At 39.5% G+C, this 13,871-nt stretch overlaps 1 protein-coding gene across 2 annotated transcripts in view; it reads left to right on the forward strand.

Moving 5' to 3' along the window:
* INPP4B (inositol polyphosphate-4-phosphatase type II B) overlaps positions 1–13,871 on the forward strand; it is a 514,637-nt gene that overhangs the window by 257,852 nt on the left and 242,914 nt on the right. For both annotated transcript variants that reach the window (XM_030563920.1, XM_030563921.1), the window contains exon 7: positions 13,528–13,578. In XM_030563920.1, coding sequence (XP_030419780.1) covers positions 13,528–13,578 — 51 coding nt within the window. The remainder of the gene's footprint in view (positions 1–13,527; positions 13,579–13,871) is intronic.

Raw genomic sequence — 13,871 nt, forward strand, 5'->3', positions numbered from 1 at the left:
TACCAGCAGCATGCAGTAGACATAGGGTGACATTGAAAAAAGGCGAGAAATGATTTTTTTCCCTTTTCTTTCGGGGGGGGGGAAGGGTGTAAGTTGACGACACATACCCTGAAACACCCAGGAAATTTTTTTTTTTACCCTTCAGGCATTGGGAGCTCAGCCAAGAATGCAAATGCTTTTCAGAGACTGGGGGGACTGTGGGATAACTGGAGTCCTCAGTAACTGCTCCCTCCCTCCATGAGCGTCCAATTGATTCTTTGGCTTTCTGTTACGCTTGTCACACAGCACTGTGCTGTGGATTCTGTATCATAGCCTGGAGATTTTTTTCAAATGCTTTGTCATTTCATCTTCTGTAACGGAGCTGTGATAGAACAGATTTGTCTCCTCATACAGCGATCAGATCCAGTATCTCCCATATGGTCCATGCTGGAGCTCTTTTTGGATTTGGGACTGCATCGCCATCCGTGCTGATCAGCGCTCCACGCTGGGCAAACAGGAAATGAAATTCAAAAGTTCGCAGGGCTTTTCCCATCTACCTGGCCAGTGCATCCGAGTTCAGATTGCTTTCCAGGGCGGTCATAATGGTGCACTGTGGGATACCACCCGGAGGCCAATACCGTCTATTTGCGGCCATACTAACCTTAATGCTACATGGCAATACTGATTTCAGCGCTACTCCTCTCGTCGGGGAGAAGTACAGAAACCGGTTTAAAGAGCCCTTTATATCGATATAAAGGGCCTCGTTGTGTGGACGGGTGCAGGGTTAAATCGGTTTAATGCTGCTAAATTCTGTTTAAACACGTAGTGTAGACCAGGCCTCAGATGCCAGCACACCAAAGCTCTGGAAGCATCCCAGCCTGCACATTCAGGAAGGTTAATCCTCATTCTGATAAGGAACTCTCCCACTTCCTATGGTCAGGTAATTCTTCCTTCCCCAACGCTGTGCATCTCTGGCCCAAAGAGGTTTCTATACACTTTGAACTCCTAGATAAAACATCTGGGAACTCCAGGGAGAAAATTCCCTGCTGTCCTAAAAAGCATGTAAATTGACTGAATGTCAGTGAATTGCAAAAGAAGACGAAAGGGACCATGATCCTAAGCAGTGCTGTGTTGCCTGGCAGCTCTATTTCTGTCGTTTTGGAAGGACCAATATCTGGGGAGGTGTGACCATGGGATTGGCATAAGTGGGCTCTCTGACAGACATGAACATTTATATTAAAGAAAAGAAAGCAAGAAATCATGAGAAACTTAAAAATCTAGCCCCATATCTGTCTATCTGTCTATCTACCCATCTGTCTAACCTTATACCTCCGTCATCACTATGATGATCAAGAGGGAATTGTTTCTTCTAAGTTCCAACTGGAGGAGAATTGGTGCCCCCTTAAAAACACAGCCCGCCAACAATCAGAAGCCCTTCTCAAAATGAAAGGGTTTTCTTATTAAAAAACAACAAAAAACAAAACCACAAAACACTTCCCCTGACTTTCTGCGACTATGCCTCTAGCGCTGCTACTGCCTCCTATCCGTGAGTTTCTGCAGATGAGGCTACATCTTCACTACCCGCCGTATCGGCGGGTAGCAATCAATTTCTCGGGGATTGATATATCGCGTCTCATCTAGATGCAATATATCGATCCCCAAACGCTCTCCTATTGACTCCGGAACTCCACCGGAGCGAGCGGCAGTAGCAGAGTTGACAGGGGGAGCTGCGGATGTCGATCCCGCGCCGTGAGGATGGTAGGTAATTCGATCTAAGATACTTCGACTTCAGCTACGTTATTCATGTAGCTGAAGTTGTGTATCTTAGATCGATTTCCCCCCTAGCGTAGACCAGCCCTTAGAGTTGTCCATTAACTACCCCTTGCCGAACTGGTGTTTGTGTGGTGGTGCCTAGGATTTTGAAAGGAGTAAGGACTGTGGGTGTTGGAGATCTGATATGTATTTTCTCTGTCTCCTAGGAAGTTCTGCTGCTTGCAGATGAGGAGCTGTTATTTTGGCAGGCTTCAATTTGTGTTGAATAGCTTAAGACCTCCTGCACTGCTGAGACCTGCAACTTTTCCTAGCTTGCCGGTCTTTCTGTGAGATCAAGCTCTTAGGTTTATTATTTTATTAATTTTAGGATAACTACCTAGCAATGCTATACAGTAGCTAACATTCTATCAATTTAAGTCCCATGAAGTCAATCTAAGTTTTTTCTGAGTAGGGGGCTGTCGGAAATCAGCCCTCTATTTAAAATAGAAGAAATAAACCACTTTTATTAGGTTTTCAGATGCTTTCCCTGTCCCCCAACGTCACCTTGAATGTAAAGAAATGAAGCACATTCCAGATGATTACCCTTGCACAGTAAAAGGAACACATTTTCTCCTTTCCCACCTGTCTGAGCTCTGCATCTGATGACTGCTGAGCTTCTGCTTTAAAAAGAAAATGTAAAAGAGTAACTTTTATAAGCTTATCTATGTTATAAAACCAAACAAAAACTACTGTAATTTGGCAACTCACATATTTGAAACTGTGCTACTAAATTTAGACATAGAAGTAAAATATATGCATGTGTGTACACATAGCAAGGAGTTTTTCTCCAATTAGACTGAACTCGTTACTTGATCTTGCAGAGCATTCTGACTTGTTTAGGTGAATAAAATCCCCAAATAAATATTTTTTTTCTGATTCTAATTTGGGCTCCCAAACAAGAAGAGATGTACAATATAAGTGGCATTCTTTTATTATTACTTTTCTTGTTTTCTGACCAGCAAACTTTTTCTGTTATTTTTTTCCCTTGGGGTCACTGGATAGAAAATGTTTATATACTGTATTTTATATTCTCTGATGAAGCAAAGATGCAGTATGTCTATTATCTTTAGAACATGCTTTCCATTGGAAACACATCAACCTTTGTATTGGACGCTGCCTACAAACACTGATCAGATTTAACTGATGTGATGGTAAAGCCATTTAGAGCAGCTGGAGTCCCTTCTATACAAGGGCTCTCAGTGGTACAGCTGAACTGGTACTAACTGGTGGAATTCTCTTGCTAAAATTCCGTAGTGTAGACACAACTCTATAGGTCATTCAGCCATAGCAGAGTTCAGGTATATTGGCACAGAATTACTGTAAAAAGCTTCCAGTGAAATTTACTTTAAATAAAGGAAATGCAAAAAGCATTTAGCTTTTTGACGGGGAAATTGTGTTGGTAGTTCTCTTTACTTCTTCTCAGGGAGTGACAACTGGGTAGCTCCATTGCTTTATTACATAATTAAGCTAGCTCACAGTGCTTCTGAACTTAGGAGTCCTTCTATAGTCTGACTCTCTAGGCACCCACAAAGCAAGAATACCAACTTTTAAAGGAAGATTAGATAGAACATGTATAGCAGGGATAGGACTGTTCCAGATGCAAAGAATTTAAAATTTTAAGATTCTAGCTTTCAAGTGCTCCCCCAAGCCAGGAAGCCTATGGAAACCATGTGTAAAATATTGAAAAGTCTTGGGTTGCTTAGGGAAGCAAGAATGTTTTTGTGTTTAATGTTTGAATTGTATTTGTATAATTTATTTAAATTGTTTAATTGAATGTTAGTGTATGCTTTCAAGAACTAGAAATGTTACCAATACCTACATTTAACACAGGTATGAAGTGTCTATCTTGCTTGTAGCTTGAATTTCATTTAAGTTGTTAGGATGCTTTGATGTATAGTAAGATTTCTGAGGTTAGAATTTGAATGTATTTTAAACAAATAGCTACAGGCTTTGACATAAATAAAGGAACACACAGAGAGAAATGGATTTTTTTTTTAGAAGTTCCGTTGAAATGCTTATTGCATAAGGATATGCAATAAGGAACTTGAGCAAACTCATTTCAGCACCTTGTGAGATGCTCTGAGTAATAGTGCACCATTCATCAAATTTTAAACAATTCAGGGAGAAGGTTTTGTACTCAGAATTTTGTCTTACAGCGTCCTCTTGCTCATTAACTAACTTATCCCTTATTCTAATTTGCATTATGAGTCATATGTTTGTGTGAAGAAAATTAGCAACATAAGACAAAATACTACTTTCTCATGAATACAAAACCTGTGAGGCATGATACTATACTATGTAAAATTTAGAAACTGAGGTGGTGTGTAGAATATCTAATTACTTGTGCAGTATTTTAACCTGCCTGCGTTTTGTTCAAATGTAACTGGAGACAGGTGGAAAACCATTCACATATTTTGCTACTCTTAGAAAATCAGGCAATATAATGACAAAAAAAATTGTGGTGCTTTCCTGAGCCATAAAAATTTGTGACTGGCAACCAACTGTTAAATGAAATAGAAGCATGTACATTTCAGTAAATGATGTAGCTTACTAAGAGCAGTGTTGACTGTATCAACTGGTGCTTACCACTGTGATGAACTCTGGATAATTCACTATATTGTGTCACTTCCTTATTGTGGGGATATATGTGTGTGGTCTGAGAGTTCTTGTGTGATTGCCTGTGGCTGCTGCAGGTCAATATTTTAGTTGGGTCACAGTCACTTGCTTTAAGGTCTTGTGTGTTTACTAATTAAAGACCCTCAAAAGAGCACATCATGGCTTTGCTGTGGCTGCCAGGCTGTTCACTGAACTGTGGGCACCTTCCATGAAGTTATGATGCTGCTGCTGCCTTGGAGCTTGTGGTATTAGTAGCTATACCTTTAGGGGCTGATCTTCCCAGACAGAGTCTGGGCAGGATGCTGTGAAACTCTTGTTATGTGCAGCCAATTGGAACCGGACTCAGAATACAGCATAGCTCTTGTAAGCACTTTAAGCACTATGTGATCACTGAGCCCTTCATTATAAAATGTGCTAAGCGGTTTGTGGGGCATTTGAGCATCTGTCTCCTTTTGGATTCTTTTTCTGAGAGATGGAAATACTACCATGCAGTTAAATTAACAGCGGTGAATGGTGCCTTTACTACCATGCAGTTAAATTAACAGCTGTGAATGGTGCCTTTACTTTACTTTAATTTTTCATTTTTCTGAGTGGGCCGGTGTCACAGGCCCCCAGTGATTGATCTACCTCTGATTGCTGTTTTCTTTTATGGGTGTCTGACATGTGCATTGAAGCCACATGGCAAGGTCTTTCTTTGCCTACATCTGCCCCCAGAACCCAATGAAGGTGATTCCACTGTGCAAAGGAAGTAGTGAGGAGGCTGTTACACTGGGGACCTGTATGTTGCTGTAGTTTTTGCTGAGTGCAACAATGTGTGACCTTTCCTCCTCCACTGAAGTTAATGAAGCGACAGCAATTTACGCCTGCCAAGGATCTGTACCCTGAGCCTCTGTAAAGAAGAAATTAATTAATAGTAGTGGTTGAACATCTATTTTTAATGATGCTGAGGCTCAGTTGTTAATTATCTTTAATTTATAAAGACCATTTTTCTTCAAATTACTTTTATTCCCTCACATATATTAATTATAGTTTGTCAGATCTTTATCGCTGGAAAAATTGTTCTTTTAGTTAAAAAATGAACATATAGCTCATACTGTGTACCTTATTAGCAAGTTAAATAAATGGGCCTTTCCCCTTCTTTCATTTTTTTCATTACATATACTGAACACACATTAAATTATTTGGATTTATACAGACAGATTTGGCAGCCTCTTCATATTTACTTTGATTGTGAGATATAAACTGAACTTGGGTTCTGTCTTCAAGAGTAAGTTATCTGTCATATGAATAGCTGCATGACAGAGAATCAGATGTAGAGACAGTGGTGGTGTTATAATTATGTGTATGAGATATGATTTTCATAGTCCTTGCAGTTTTATTTTTGGTCTCTTTATTTGTTATTTTATATTGATGTATGGATTTAGGGGAGGTGTTATGGCTGACTTTTTTGGCATAAGATTAATTAAAAAAAATGGGGGGAAACAATTTTCTAAATGTTTACATTCAAATCTATCTCCAGTAATTTTTTTATTTATGGGAAAAGATAAGCAAATCATTACAGAAAAGATGTTGCTTTGTAATTTAGGAAGCATGGAATTAGTTTTGTAAGCATCAGAGTGCAGTTTGGCACAAACTGTTGAAAATGTATTTGTCTGACCATACAGAAGTCCCTTTATCCATGACTGCCAATTTACTTTTGTCCTCTCCTTTATTTAGACATAAGGTTCCACATACTGTTGGTCCAAATCCTGCTGACCTGAGTCCTCAGTCCTCACTCAGGGAAATCTCCCAGTGTTTTTCATAGTCTTTGCACTCTTTAGCCACTGCCCTGACACACTGTCCTTGGGGGAGCATTGGGAGACATTCTGCCTTGGAGAAGCAGAATGTCTCCAGAGACTCACTAGTTGCCTGAGAGCTGGGGAGAAGAGCACTCTGTGACACCTCTTTAAACTCCCTATCTTCCTCGCTTACCCCATCCTCGCTTGCAAATTGCTCTTTAGAAGAGGAGCAATTCTGTCCACGATTTAGCAAGCTAATACAGTGGGTGGGGATGGCGGGCAGAAGTAGGGAGGAAATTGCCTTACTTTACCCTACCCCATAAGAGAAGCCACAATCTGAGCTTTAAACACCACCTAGTAAAAGTGTTCAGCTGTGTCCTTTCATTTGGGCACTTCAGATACATAAATTTAATCTTTTTTTAAATTGTAGCCCTTGGTGTAACCCAATCCAGACAAGAGCAGGCACATATTCCAGCTTGTGCCAGGGCACTGTGGTAGGGTGGAAATCCTGTAAGTTCTGTTTTCTTGTTTCCTATTTGTCGGGTATTAAATTTTATATTAGAACCATGTCTCCTATTCCATAAACAAGTGTATGACAGACTGTCTTTGCTGCCTGAAGTTATGTCATTTAAATTGTCCAGTAAAGGGTTAATCTTCTAACTACAGAGGAAATACTCTTGGATCTGTTTGTTGTTTCATAAATAGCTTCTTTTAAAAATGAATCTACCAAATATACGAGAAGGGGGCCTATTATGTTAAAGTTAATGAGCTGGTGAATGCTGCATAATTAATGTAAAAATCTGAACAATTTAAGTTGCGCCAGGCACTGCCAGCAGTCATGCAGTAAGTTACAACCTCCAAAATCTTACCATAGTTTTAGGGGAAATTAATCACTAGTATCTCCAGAATGGTCCTTTTTTGTTTTTCTAAAAAGTGTGATATCATTATCTATAGTTTCAAGACTTGGATTTCAGTTACCAACCTTGAACCAGAAATACTAAAGTTTTGTAAAACTGATCAACAGGAGACATACAGTGTTGCTGAGTTCTGCCACCTCTTCCATTTTTGTGTCATCAGCAAACTTCTTCACCATATTGTATCTCTTCCTGATCATAAGAACTAACATCTCTGATACTCAGAGGGGTAGCCGTGTTAGTCTGGATATGTAAAAAGCGACAAAAAGTCCTGTGGCACCTTACAGACTAACAGAGGTATTGGAGCGTGAGCTTTCGTGGGTGAATACCCACTTTGTCGGATGAATGTAGTGGAAATTTCCAGAGGCAGGTATAAATATGCAGGCAAGAATCAGTCTGGAGATAACGAGGTTAGTTCAATCAGGGAGGATGAGGCCCTCTTCTAGCAGTTGAGGTGTGAACACCAAGGGAGCAGAAACTGCTTTTGTAGTTGGCTGGCCATTCACAGTCTTTGTTTAATCCTGAGCTGATGATGTCAACGAAGTAGGTATTCACCCACAAAAGCTCATGCTCCAATATATCTTTTAGTCTATAAGGTGCCACAGGACTCTTTATCGCTTTTTATCTTTGATACTGATGTTTATGGCACTTGACCATTTATCTTTATTAACCCCAGACCCCTTCCATGTACAAGTGAAGATTACTTGGTGTTTGATACCTGGGCCAACTCTACACCCTCCAGCAATCTTATTCTTTCTACCACATTTATTATGGCAATTACATTTTGGTCTATTCATGGCAGTAGTATTATTACTTATTACTTATATCCCACAACTGGTTTGCACGGCGTTTTACAGATGTAGGAAAGAGGTATGTAGAGTTGCTGCACTGCAACAAGAAATTGAAGTGGGATTCTGGTCGACTCCGCTGAAGCATCAACTCTGACACCCTAAGGGAGGATGCAGCCTGCATTCCCCTCCATCACTGGCAAGCTCTGCCGTGGTTAGGGGGGCATGATTATGGTCGTACCCCCACCTGCACCTTCTGTAGAGGCTAGTGCTGCTGGCTCTGTGTTCAGTGCCTGCACTCCCCAGATAAAATGTCGGTAGAGGGAATTACTAGTGCAGAAAGGATGCCTACATGGAAAAGGTGCTGTCTGAGAGCAGGTCCAGATAAAATGGGATGCTGATGCTACCATCAGTGGGAAACTTCCCACAAAAGGCTAGCATAGCCAAGACTGTAGATCACCTTACCAAGGAATACTTCAGTGGTCTATCTCACTTTGCCTCACCTCATGATGTATTCTCATAATATCTACATGTGGCAAAAATCTGCTTACTCTGAGATGGCTGGAGCACATAACAGAAGGTATGAACGGTATAATACATGTGCAGTTCAGAATAATAAGTACTATGAGCCGCTTTGGAAGCCAGTGGAGTTACTCAAGATTTACATTGATGTAACAGAGCTGAATCTAGCCTGTTAATATAACTTTAATTGATAAATAATAAGAGAGAAATACACTATATACAAACCAAGCCTTCAGTTATAAACTGAAATGAAGAGAGGCTTGAACTTAGGTCAGGCATGAAATATTAAAATAAGAAAAGAAATGTACTTTTGCTTCCACTTTGAACTAATTGCCTGCAATATGTGAAAAGGTGTAAGAATAAAAAGTGTCTTAGTTTTTAATCATGCTAATTCTTTAATGGGACCAAGGAGGTGTTGGTAATGATAATGGCTTAGTCATCTGATCTCCAACATATAGTGTAGATGTGAAGTAGTGTGCCGTGAATAACAAAAATAAATGCCTGTTTAATAATACAATACTGTCTTTTACATCTTGGTAAAGGACTACAGGAAGGATAGCTGAAAAACTATGCAACTTATTATGCATGGAGAAATATGGCACTTAGATTACCCGGTGGTACGTGCACTCAGAATGTTCTAATGTTAATACTGATTCTTTGTGTGTGATCTGTGCTGTGTATATGTGGTAAAGAGATTAAAATTTCTCATGAATATTTGTACTAGTTTCAGTGTTGTTGTAGCCATGTCGGTCCCAGGATATTAGAGAGGCGAGGTGGGTGAGTCTTGTCTAATAAAAGATATTACTTCACCCACTTGGTCTTCCTAATTTGTAATAGCGACAGCTGCAATGCCTTCGTTCATCCACAGGGTGAGTAGAAGTCAGAGAACTGCGCTGCATGCTTACTTTTCTGTTGTCTTGAAAAAACATATCCTCTCCGAGGGTAAGAAAGTAATTTGTTCAAGGCTTGCTTCATCTTGTTCCAGACCAGAGCAAACAAACTCCTTGATGGGTCAGATTTTACTCTCAAAAGCATAGAGCAAAATAGGGGAAAGAAAACACCCTTTGATAGTGTATTGTGTATCTGAGATTCAAGTTTATCTTTAGTTGTAAAAAATAGAATTGCCCTAATGATCCTATTTATAATGAGATGCAAAAAGGAACAGTATTTTGTTTAGTTATGAAAAGTACTGAGATGATTTGCTTTTCAAAATTCTTTTTAATTCTGTGTTTCATTTTTTATGATGACTTGGTCTAGAGATGGGTGAACTATTCATAGTGAATAGTTAATCTGATGAATTACCTTTTCGTCCTGTTTGCATATTATCTAGAGACTTTGACTAATGTGTCAGTTATTTATAATTATTTTCTGAACACTTTATGTAAATATATTTCAGCCTGTGGGTTGTTTGAATATCACTGTTTTGTTTTGATTGTTTGACTATTTACTATTGTTGTTTGTGAAGCCCAATTGGGTCACATGTTGTTGTTTCTATTTCCTGTTGTCCAAAACTTCATTTAAAAAAAATAGAGAGAGAGGTTGAGCCAAGGCATAAATAAAAGAGCAGGTTGAAAAATGGGTCCTGTTCTTGGTGGACCATTTTGACTTTTCGGCGAATAATAATTTAAAAAATATATATTTTGACCAAAACCCAGAATAGTTGAACTTCAAAATGCCTTTATGGTGTCTCATTGAGGTTGTAATTAAGATGCCTCATGCTCTCATTTTCCTCTGTAGACTGGCCTCCCTGGTTGGATCACATCTCTCTAATGCATCCTGGTCTGTCCTCTTGTCGAGGCAAAGCAGTGCCTCGTGGGAGATGATATCCAGGTGGGGAGCCCAAGCCAGACAGGAGAATGGGTACACTAGGCAACCCAACTACGACTCCCATAAGGCACCGTGGAATATCTGAATCAAAATATTTCAGTTTTTGGGTGTCCAGTTTGACAAAAAACTGAAAATTTCCATAGAAAAGAGACTTTTCACAGTAAAATTCATTCAGTTGGAAATTCAGTTTTTCATTCAAAGAACCGTTTAACTAAAAAAATTTTGACCAACGCTGATAAATATCTATATTTACATGTAATCTTAGTAAATACAACTATTTACACAAAAGGGAGCTGTTCTCTGGCATTAGTCCTAACAAAAAATTGTTTGTATATTCACTCTAAAGTGGTAAAAAAAAAAAAAAAGTGTGTGAACATGGCTGAATCAAAAAGCAACTCAAAGTGACAAAGTTTGTGAATAAATTTTTCTAACTAATCTCTCAAGGTTTACTTAAATTAAAGTTGTTCTTTTGCAGTTCTTCAGCTTAGCAGAAATTGTTTCCCTCATTTTATTAATTCACTGCATATGAAATTGGGTATTCTTACTACATAGAAGTCTGCACCATAGGTTTGCTGTTTTATACATTTCCTCCATTCCTGCTTCATATAGGTGCTGATTCAGGAAAGAGTCTCTATCCAGGAGAGTGCTTCCTCTCCTGAATTGGGGCAATATACAGTAGAATATGGGTGCAGTCTCGCAAGGTTCTGAGTACCTCCTGTGAAGTGAGACCTCTCCACTCGTATTGACTTCTGTGAGAGTAGAGGACACTCAATACTCTGCAGAATTGACCATCTAGTTAGTTTTTTCATTGGTGCCCCAGGACTTCAATTCAGCGAATCAGTGGACTTCAGTTTTAACAGGACTTATGCATATACTTAAAATTAAAAGTAACTTGAAAGTTTTGCTGAACAGGAGTCTGGATGCAAACAACTCCATAGACATCAGTGAAGGAGGGATAGTTTGTGCAGTAGTTCTTAAACAAATTGTTTGTTCATATTAGTTAAAGAAATTGCTTATAATCATTTTAATAAGAAAGGGGCTTACATCACTGCAACTCTGGGCCAAATGTTACTTTTTAATTATCAGCTTTCACAGATTTATTTTGTTAAAAATGTGTACTAACTCTAGCCACTCCTTTGCCTGTCAAGGGTACAATTTTTTTTTTTTTGAAGAAACAGGTTATAGTCTTGTCTCAGTATGTTAAGTGAAACATGCCTTAGGAGAAAGTGACATTAATGTATTTTCACTTGTAAAATATGCAGTGTTTATAACTACTCTAAATTTTAAATATTAACTTTTTATGTGAAAAGTAGGAATAAGTGGTCTGCATAGAAGCAATATTCCTCTGAACTCTAACTGGAGGAATACACAGGAATATCTAATACTATCCAAAAGAATATCCATATATTCGTAATGTGGACCAGATGATTGGTCCTTCAGTGGGTGAAATGTAAAATTTTCTTGCTGTCTCCACTCATTTGTGAAGGAAATATTCTTCTTACTGTGAAAATCTTTGCACAATAACTGCCTGAGAAGAGAAATGTTTCCTCACTCCAAACCTTTGAGGAAAGAGCTCCTTAAACCTTATCTCATATTTTAACTAACAGATAAACCGAGGGAAGGCCAGGGTTAAAGGGTGAGTGGGTTCTGTTTTATGACAAATGCCAACATAAGAAAGACATTACTGAGTTTCAACTTTATTCTAAGGTTATGCAGAAGAAAATTACATACATGCTAAAAGTACCTACAAACAATTATCAGTGTTTGGAAAACAGATTATTAAAATAAATATTAGGCCAGATTTTCCTTGGTCTTTGCAGGGGAAATGAAGGGTAGTCATGGGTACAAGGAAGCTGCATCCTGTAAAAGGCCAGGGACAACTAGAGAACCTACTCTTAGGAGTGGAGGGTCTGTGCCTTCCATGAATGCTTAGGCACACAGATGACCTAAAAGGACTTATGGGGAGGAGACAGGTGCAGGGTATCAGGCTGTCCCCTAACTGGGTGACCCTGATCCGCAAAAGTACTAAGGCACCAAAACCGCAGAGTTAGGCACCAGTTTTGGCTCCACTGTGAACTGTGTAGGCACTTAAACTCACTTGATGCCTAATTTTTCATGGTCAAAGTTTCCTCTGTGCCTGCATTTCTGCATCTGTGCTCTGTTGCCTTCCTCTAGGCGTCTGGATGCCTACCTCTTGCCTAAGCCCCAGAGCAATTTATGAACTGGGAGCAGATAGATATTGATCTGCCTGAGTTGCCAGATCCAGTAGGTGTGCCCAGAGGCCACCTACCAGATCAGGTCTCATTCAGAATCTCACAGCAGGAGGTGGTGGTGGCGGCACTCACATTACGCAGTAACTATGAGCCCAGTGGTTAGAGCACTCACCAGGTTCCATTCCCCCCTCTGTGTCGGGGTGGGGAGGGGGAAGAGATTTGAACAGTGATCTCCCACTTCTCAGGAGAGCTCTAACCATTGAAGTATGGGATATTCTGATGTGGGACTGCCTCAGTCTCTCCTGTTTAAGTTCAACTGTGAATAAGGATTAGAGGATGGAACTGGACCCTGGGTCTCCCATCTTCTTTCTGGGTGTCTAAAACACTGGACTACAAAGTCATTCTTTTCTCTGTCTCTCAGGCCCAATGTCTATTTAAGTGTTTATCCACTTTGGAACAATCAAATAAGCTCCTTTTAAACTTCGATAAGAGTATCTACACACAGACTTGCACTGGTGTAACTAAACTGGTTTAAAAAAATACCCTTAGTTAAACCAGTCAGAGTTAAGCGTAGAAAACTCCTGAGATACATACAAATGTAGGGGAAGTGTTTATAAGTGTATATGCATGAATGTGTGGACTTTTGTAGGAGAATCTGCAATATAATTCACCCTGTTATATCCATAAGTAATTCTTCTGTTTGAAGAATGTTGGTTTCTGAGAATGACTCTAAGTAAAGAGGCTGTGAGTTATTTTATAACCTAACAGTCATTTCAGTAAGGGTCTGAAGTTATGAAAGGTGCAGTTGAGCATAGTCCCCTCTCCTGTGGAGAATCAGGAAGTTTCAGACTGATAAATGGGTTTTCAGAAATAGGACTTTGGCAGGATGCCAAAAAAGTTGAAGTGGTAAATTATTAAAAGAAAATAGTATTTAGAAACTGACTGGATTGGCACCAGCCCCCCACCCCCCCCCAAAAAAAAAAAAAGAGTAGAAAGCAATGGAAATAAATCCATAAGCGTGTCTCTCTTATTTCTCTTTCATGGAATACCAAACCCACAACTGATTTGTTTTTCCCAGGTCCGCACCCGTGTCCTGTCTGAACACAAGGAGCCAAGAACAGATGTCGGGGTAAGTAATTTCTGTTAGCTATGCAACTACTAAACTTACTTTGCATTAGGAGTTGAGTTAAATTAATAGAGGATCGTGACAGGAGTAATACACTCAGAGATTGATAGATTCTAGTGCATTTACTCCTTAACTCTAAACTTCAGGATTTTTCCTTAAGGAGGATTTTTATGCTGAGGCCAGTCCAGTTTTCTAGGGTCTCTGCTAGTGCCTTTCAAGCAGTGTGGGTTAGATACAGAGCTTGGTGGAAGGTCAATCAGCACTGCCATAGCAGCTGTATTTGGAGTCTGAATAAG

This window comes from Gopherus evgoodei, chromosome 5 (assembly GCF_007399415.2).
Source record: "Gopherus evgoodei ecotype Sinaloan lineage chromosome 5, rGopEvg1_v1.p, whole genome shotgun sequence".
NCBI lineage: Eukaryota > Metazoa > Chordata > Testudines > Testudinidae > Gopherus > Gopherus evgoodei.